We start from the raw sequence: 9,190 nt of genomic DNA, 5'->3' as shown, positions 1-9,190 counted from the left end.
AAAGATTCAGTGCTTTTCATGTGTGCTGATATGTTTGAAGTGTGTCTGAGCATGTTGTTTAGTGGCAGGGTTGAGGGAAGGGTTTTTTGTAAGGTAAGAAGTAGGGCTGGAGTTAGGAATGGTGTCAGGGTTACTGTACCTGTCTCTAATCCCAGCTCTACACTATATTTTATGAAAAACCTATTACAAAACACTAGCAGTGTTCAGAAAAAGTGCATCTAATATGTGTGGTAGTGTTTTGGTTAACCAGTAGTAAAATGAAACTATTTGTTTTCCTTGCTTGATCTGTTGCATTTTCAATACTTTTTTTGTAAACATGTTTTCAACATGTTGGCACTGATCGTCTGTATTTGATACATGTGTACATTGAAATAGTCACATATACTTTTTATATAGATAGAAAGACAGATACATAAGTACATACAGAAACAAAAAGAAAATTAATTTGGCAAAAATCATCTCAGCTAATACAATTTCACCTGTCTGGAGCCCTTAAAATGAACAGTATATGTGAGCACTTTATCAGTCTCTGGGCTAGATTATAAAAGAGTTGCTGTCAGTGTAAGTTTGATTCCAAAATACATGCTCCAAGCCTGCTGCCAGTGTTAAGTGGTCACTTGCACTGAAAGCAAGTCTTTTAGTATTGGGTCCTCTGCTTTCCCTGCAGATGTGTGACCATGTATCATTTAGTAAGTGAATGAGGTGGCAAGGCTTCCATATTGAATCTCCAATGAGGCTTCCCCTACTCATTGACTGTGGGTACATTAATACTACAAACTATGTGAACATGAAACTTCTACTCTGTAGTACTTCCATGCTGTTCAGTCATTAAACCATAATTTAAAATGAACTGATGAATGTTTGTAAAAGACCTGGTTTCTGTAGGATGACATGTAAAACAGCTACAACAAATGACATTAACTATTTGATTTTATTTCAGACCTTTCATCTGTCCCTGGTTTGGTGGAATGTTCCTATTTTCAGGTCTGATTTACCCCTGCATGTAATGTAGCTATTTTTGGAGATATGTCTCTATTTTCAAACTGATGAATGTTTGTAAAAGACCTGTTTTTTGTAGGATGACGTAAAACAGCTACAACAAATGACGTTAACTATTTGATTTTATTTCAGACCTTTCATCTGTCCCTGGTTTGGTGGAATGTTCCTATTTTCAGGTCTGATTTACCCCTGCATGTAATGTAGCTATTTTTGGAGATATGTCTCTATTTTCAAACTTGATTTACCCTCCATACAATTTTCTGACTCCTCTTCATCACTCATGATTTTTGAAGCTGTCTAGTACACAGAAAATCATGATGCATGACTGACTACATGACCAACATATCAGTGGCATTAATAATTTAAAGAAAGAGGACACACATCTTACATCTCTGTTTTCAGAAGGAAAACTTAATTACCTTCTGTGGTAACATTCTGCACTGCAATTCATTAATGTCTATTGATTTTACACCGTCTCTTGGAAAGTGTGCTAGTATTTTCCCACCATTTTTATCTATGTTTTTTAAGCATCTGTTTCTGAATAGTATCCTACATTCCTAAAGGAAATGAGATGAGTCGTGCTATTTATTATCCAAATGTTATGCTAATTACATGTCCAGCTTTTGGGCTGTATGCATCTGCTTTTTAAGGGCATGTGTGCTTATTTTCAATATCTGCAGACTGAGAGGTATATTTTCATTTGCTGTTATGCATCACAAATCACAAATGTAAGAAAAAAAAATCTTAAAAAATACCCATCCAGATTTTTTCACTCATCCAAGATTTTAACATAAAGCCCAAATTATATTTAGTGGTCTAACACTGAGCTACAGATTTATATGGCTGAGCTTCTCCATATATTTAAATTTATTCCATACATTCTTTCTAAGGTGAAAGGGTGGTGAATTATGGTTGTGTCATTAGACTAACACCGTATGCTGTGGATACTTAGGAGAAGAGGGGACAGAGCTGAACAAATGATCCTACTTATAGATTGTGAGTTGGACTTACTAAGCATGTCTGTAAATAAATGCACTAAACACTCCAACCACAAAAAAGTATATAGCAGATTCCAGTCCTCAGCTCGAGCAAGACGTAGATGTTGTAAATATTTGATATAAAGAAAAAAAAAAAAAGTAAAAAATTAAAAAAACAGGTGTTTTGTCTCAATAAATGGAATCCAACAGTCAAAAACACTTTCATCTTAAGCGCCCATAAAATAGATTAACTCTTTTTTCATCAGAACCAATTTTTTTTCATACATTCCTTTTTTTAAAAATTATTAGGCAAAAAAAAAACTTAATAAATCTACTTTAAAAAAAGAACAAATGTCCTAAACTTATAATAATTAAACAAAACATAAAAACCCTATACAAAAGCTATAAAAATAAATATCTATTTTTTTATAAAAATCAAATAATATACTTAAGTACTAATAGAATTTTTATGAAAGATGTTTTATGATTTCAATAAATTTGAGAATGTACATTAATTATTCCTTAAATAAAATTGTGTGTTATTAATAAATAATATATGCAAAAAAAAAAGAATAAAATATAATATATATAATAATATATATATACACATATAATACAAACAATACTTATCCCTGTCCAAAATAAAAAAAGGTTATACTAAATCATTAAGATAAGACCGGTTGCATCACAAAATATTTAGTTACCAACACAGAACATTGTATCTTTTTTCTTTATTCTGTATAAGTGTTCATAGATCCTTGTTTTGAATTTTCTCTCTGTCTTGCCTATGTAATAAGCAGGACAGGTTGAACAGGTGGCAAGATGCACTACCCTCTGGCTATTACAGTTCCCTTTAATACTCCAACACCGGGTATTCATTAAATTGTCAAGTTTGACACTGCTGTTTTCATTAATATTATTGCACTGGTTACAAGAACCACACTTTTTGTTGAACTCCTTTTCTTCTTTAACTTAATGTAAGACCTGACCTCTAATAATTTTTTTCAAATTGAGGGCAGTCTTGTATATACAAATGGGATTATTCCCTATACAGGATGCAATATTGTCAGAAGTACAATAATATATATAATATAATAGCCAGAGGGTAGTGTATCTTGCCACCTGTTCAACCTGTCCTGCTTATTACATAGGCAAGACAGAGAGAAAATTCAAAACAAGGATCTATGAACACTTATACAGAATAAAGAAAAAAGATACAAAAAATGCTTTAAGCAGGCATGTTCTGGATAAGGGTGAAGACCATATTTTCAAATTTATAATAATTGATCAGGTGGAACAGTCAGTATTTGGTGGTAACTGGAAGACCTATTTATCATATAAAGAAAGTGAATGGCAAATATTTTGTGATGCAACTACCCCCCCCAGTCTTAATGATTTTATTAGTATAAAACCTTTTTTAATTTTGGACAGGGGATAAGTATTGTTCACATTATATGTGTATATATTATTCACATTATATGCGTATATTTTATTCTATTTTTTTGCACATATTATTTATTAATAACACACAGAATTTTATTTAAGGAATAATTAATGTACATTCTCAAATTTATTTCATCTCAATTTATTATACCATTTTATTTTATTACACCATTGTTGATCACTATAAACATCAGAAATCATAAAACATCTTTTCATAAAAAATTTTTAATAGTACTTGTACAAGTATATTTGATTTTTTATATAAAAATTGTAAGATATTTTATAGTGCAGCTTTTTGTATAGGGTTTATGTGTTTAACAATATTTATAAGATTAAGAACATTGTTTCTTTAAGAAATTAGATTTTTAATAAGGCAAAGGAATGCTGTATGTGAAAATCTTGGTTCTGATGAAATCTGAGTTATTCAGATGTAACCAGGAAAGTGTTTGACTGTTGGATTATCCATTTGTGACAATAAACCTGTGTTTTTTACTGGGTTTACTATTTTTTACATCTTTATATCAAATATTTACAACATCTAATCTGCTATTTACTAAGCATGTCAGCTGAACAGATTCCAGGCACCCAAAAAAGTGGTGAGGCACCTTTGCAAACAGATAGCAGAGGCTGTTGTTCAATACATATTCAAATTTTACTAACGTGAATACTTTGCCTCTCTTTCATGTACGGCTGGAGACAATATGCTAAATACCTGTAAAACTCAGGAAATCTGAAAAAAACTGAAAATAATGGGAGGGCAAAGGCCCAGCAACAGGGACATATTTCAAACATTTCTCTTTTAAACTTAGAAAGTTGCAAGAAAAAACACGTATTGCATGAATGTGCATTTTATGAAGGATATTAAGTCTGAAACCAAAATGTATGTTGTTATTTAGCTATCTCAACCCTCAGTGGTTTGCCAGACAGCCACACATTTTATGACAACCAGACTAAAAATATGAGACAGAAATCTGGACTTTTTGTGAAATTCTAGGCAGTTGAGAAGCAGCCAAAACAGTCTGTGTTCAAGAAGGTGGCCTTCTGGGCAATGCTAATGGGAGTTCTCTTGATTCAGCTAGGTGATGTCAGCAGGTTAAGAAAGATGCAGTAACAGCAGTAACTGGCATGAATGCCTGAGCACGAACAGAGTTTGCAGAGGACATGAAGAAATTCATGAGGGGAAATCATAGAGGTTTAATCCATCCTTTCAGTGCTTCAAGTATAGAAGATAGTGCCTTGCTCAGACTGTGCTAAGCAAAGTTGGTGAAATGCTGACAATAGGGAAATTTTTGTTAGTTATCAGACATGTTTTGACAGACTTCTTAATTTGAGCAATATGCCTTCCTATGAGGATGTAACGCCCAAAATCTCTCATGTGTCGGGGGTCCATCTCTGTAACTAGAGACACTGTGCTATCATTGGCTTTGCAGTGGTAAGGCTGTAGCTGTGAATGAGATCTTGCTGGAGAGATTCAAGGGTGAGACAGCACGATAAATGAGCATTTTCAAGGGTGCATGGAAGTTGAGGTCAATACCTCTGGACTGACAACTGGGGAAATGATCAAGAAAGTGGACTAGAGCATGTGTGCCAGCTATAGGGAAATTTAAAAGGATTATATTACTAAAATGTAATGGACATGCCCTGCCTACTTCGCAGCATATTTATGCTGATGGTCACTAAATATGTGATACTCATTCACCCCATAACTCATTTTTAAAAGCAGTTTATCAAAATTACCACAACAGGAAGTCAGGTACCCCCAGGAGCATTTAATGCTTAAATATAAAGGTCCAAGGCATTTTGTGGAGAGGGAACTCTTTCAGAAATATCATTAATAAAATGCTATCCACAGTTGCTAAAATGGACTTTCTTCTTTTTTTTTTTTTTGAAATAGGATTTATAAAAGAATGCAGTTTACTGCAGAATATGTCAGAAACATGAAATTTAATGAGTAATCCTGGCTCATGAATGACTGCTCGAAGTGCAACCCTTCACATTAAAATTGCCAAACAGCCAATAATTAGCATGCACAGAGAATGCAGACTTTTGGACAAAACAAAAAATACACATCTCATGATATGTGGGCCTCACTGCTTCATATAATTTGGTCCAAGGTCACTGCCTTCTGATGAAAGTGCCACTGCTGCAGTGGTCTAACAATCAAAGATGAATGTAGCTAAGACAACTCAAAGAACTACTCAAGCAGTTGCTCCTATTATGGTTAGTCTAGAATCATGAAACAGAAGTAGAGAGAGAGAGAGAGAGAGCAATACTACATTAAAATATTGATAAAAGTTAAACATCCACCACCAAACAAGTCATCCTAGATTATTTGTGTTGGAACAACTGTGAAATGAGCACAACTAAGCATAAAGCCACAAGTAATGTGCTTACCTGTCTCCCAACCACAAGTAATGTGCTTGCCTGTCTCCCAACCACAAGTAATGTACTTACCTGTCTCCCAACCACAAGTAATGTGCTCACCTGTCTCCCAACCACAAGTAATGTGCTCACCTGTCTCCCAACCACAAGTAATGTCCTTAATGTTTCCCAACCACAAGTAATGTGCTCACCTGTCTTCCAACCACAAGTAATGTCCTAAACTGTTTCCCAACCACAAGTAATGTGCTCACCTGTCTTCCAACCACAAGTAATGTGCTTACCTGTCTCCCAACCACAAGTAATGTTCTCACCTGTCTTCCAACCACAAGTAATGTGCTTACCTGTCTCCCAACCACAAGTAATGTACTCACCTGCCTTACAACCACAAGTAATGTGCTTACCTGTCTCCCAGCCACAGGCAATGTGCTTACCTTCTCCCAAAACACCATAATTCTGCTTTGTTCAAATGTCTTATAGCAACAGCTGGCAAAAGGTGCACAGCAGTCTGTTTCATGCCACTTGGGAAAGATGAATTCTTGTAAATCAATACTATATTGCATCCAATTTTACACTAGTACTATGAAAATAATTTCTTAAAATCTTAAAATGCGTTACGAAATAGTGGTACTTGTTTAAGTCAGGATTAAAAATGCAGTACATTTGTTCATATAGCTATTTTGGCTCCTACACTGGCGGTCGAGGTGAAATTCCTGGAGTGTCAGTTGCAGAAGGAAAAGGCAAAGAAGAAAACAAAGTTGGCCAGTTTTCCTAGGAAACCGTTGTTAGTGCAACTTCTGTGTATGTAATAGTAGTGATTCTTTTGTAAGATGCTTCCCTTTTTTGAGTTGGAGTGACCATGGAGCACATAAATTCAAACTCCCACCTTGTAAAAACTTCTTGCTAACTTTTCTGCTCTTTTGTGTTCCTGGCATTATTTTTTGTTATTTCAGATGCTCACTTGTTTGCCGTTCAGTAAGCCATAACAGAACAAGCTATTTCTATTTTATTATTAATAACTGTATGGCAGTACAGCTGATGTTACATTTTGTTTCTAGAAAGCAAGGTGATATTCACTAAAACTGACACTGTACAGATGAAATATTAACAATGATGACTAGAATGACCAGCTGACCACGCTTCTGGGTGATGTGTTGCTGTTGTAAAGTGTAGAGCCATTAATCATTTGAAATGAAAATGGATTGATATATATATATTTTGGTTTGTCTACAGTATTGCTAAAGTCCTCATTTCAACTTATTATTTGTGTTTTTATTAGTAAGTCTGATGTAGTATTGTTTAGAACCAGAGCCTTACTTTATATGCATATATACATACAAATGCATGCATACACATATTCCCAGATACATGCATGCACAAACACACACATTCTTACATACACGCATTCACACATACATGCACCCACACATTCACACACAAACAATAACATTAAATGACTCTTTCAATGCATTTCAGTTAGTAGAATTGAATTGGGCTTAAAGCCATGTCTTCAGAAGGCCAATGCTGCAAATTTTATCAAGCAGTTTCTTCTTCCTCTTGGAGGTCATGCTGAGGTGTCACAATGGACTTTTGGAGATCAGGTAATGAATCCAGTTCATCATTTTAGAAGATGCAATCATGAATGTCTAATATCAAAAGCAGTTTTGCTACTTGTCCGTTCATGCTGAAAATATAAATAAGAAAAGATTTAGAAACAGTTCAAATCATGTTGCATTATGCAGTAGCATGTTTTTCTCATTGTTAACCATATAAAGTGAACTGTTTTTAGCATGAGATGAGAGCTGATCGCTATCAGCTTTTGTTTTATAATGATGCATTCTTACAGCAAAGCTTACTTTGACTCCAGCAGCTTCTACCCATGTAATGAGTGACTTTGAATAAACTATTTAAGCAAACTAATTCTCATAAGCTGCACTAGATAGTCCTAACCCACCTGACAAAGAATGAAAAAAAGAATAATAATAACAGTAAAAAGGTCAACTTGTAGATTACATTATGTTATGAAAGCAATACTATATAAACATAATTCTGGGTTATGTCATATTTTCCTTACAAATGACCTCAAAGCATCAAGAAAAGTAAGAAAACGATGCAGATTTAACAAGTACTACAAATGTCTGTCATGGCTGACCTTGCACACAAGTATTCTAGACAGCTGCCTAGGACACCATTCTGTTTTTCCACTGTTTATTTGTTTATTTATTTATTTTAGCAGTGAAGCACTGTATTTCTTTTCTCTACAAAACAAATAAATATTGGCATCTCCAGAGGTGCCCCCGTTAAAAGGAAACACACCCATGACTCAGAAAGTGCCCTAGGGAGTGGAGCAGCAGATCACTTCACATCCATTCATGTTACACGTAAGTATCGTGAGGTTTCTGTTCAATAAGCAGGACAGGGCAGGAAGCTCACAACATTCAAAGTGTAAACTCAGTGCTGTCTGGTGTGAATACAGTGTGAAGAGAGAAACTGAAATTTCAATTGGTGGCAGAACGAGGTATTCTTTTAAGGTGTTGGCAGTCAACCAGATGGTCACAGTGGATGTCATAGCTCTCAACTTCTTTGTGCAAGGATCATACTGAGGATTCAGAAAATGCCCAAGAGCTCATGTCAAGAGTTGCTATAAAAAGGAGCTTTCTTCATAATATGGAAAAATGTGATTCTGAGACACATTAGCCACAATGAGGATAGACCTCATTATCAGCTAGTTTGCATGTCTATGAAACACTTAATAGGTTCATAGGTTCATAGGTGTGTACTAGGCTAATGGCTCTAAAGCTTTTATAAGCCTAGCTCATAGCATTACTCTGGCATTGTGCCACCCGACCTTAGGTCCCAGTGCCTCTGTCGAGTAAAGCCATTGGAGTGATCCCTGGGGTGAATTTTCTATTTCCCATCCACTCATCAAGACTTCTCTTGAAGAAGGCCAGTGAGGTGCTCTGCTTGACATGCATGGGAAGTCTATTCCATAGCATGAGCAGTCTCTGGGTTATATAAACCTGCTCCTCCAGCATGCTCTGTTGATTGTGGTAATGAGGTTGAGGTCTCTGGAGTGTGTGGTGCGGAGGGATTGGGATTTCTTTAGATGTAACATTTCTAACAATGCTGGGTCAGACATGGCTTTGTAAGTCAAGCAGAGATCACCTCTAAATAGGCAATATGCGACAGAGAATAGTTGGAGTGTTTTGAGTCTGTCTATATAGGACAAATGTTTAAGGCCTAGGATCCTCTTTGTGAGGTACTTTTGTGGCCTTTCCAGTTGTTGCAGGTGTTTAGTGAGGTACATGCCAAATGGGGCATTGTACTCAATGATTGGCCTAATGAGGGAAGAGTAGATGGAGACAATTACCACTTTCTTCCTGGATGCAAAA

At 35.5% G+C, this 9,190-nt stretch overlaps 1 protein-coding gene across 2 annotated transcripts in view; it reads right to left on the bottom strand.

Annotated features, from left to right (window-relative positions):
• Positions 1-3,981: 3,981 nt before the first annotated feature.
• The window catches only part of BCAN (brevican), a 923,936-nt gene continuing 918,727 nt past the window's right edge, over positions 3,982-9,190 (bottom strand). For both annotated transcript variants that reach the window (XM_044079780.1, XM_044079779.1), the window contains one exon: positions 3,982-7,482. In XM_044079780.1, the coding sequence (XP_043935715.1) occupies positions 7,478-7,482 (5 nt within the window). In that variant the 3' untranslated portion in view covers positions 3,982-7,477. The remainder of the gene's footprint in view (positions 7,483-9,190) is intronic.

Source organism: Protopterus annectens, chromosome 8.part0 (assembly GCF_019279795.1).
Source record: "Protopterus annectens isolate FY-2018-M chromosome 8.part0, PAN1.0, whole genome shotgun sequence".
NCBI lineage: Eukaryota > Metazoa > Chordata > Ceratodontiformes > Protopteridae > Protopterus > Protopterus annectens.
This window is presented reverse-complemented; position numbering and strand designations above follow the sequence as displayed.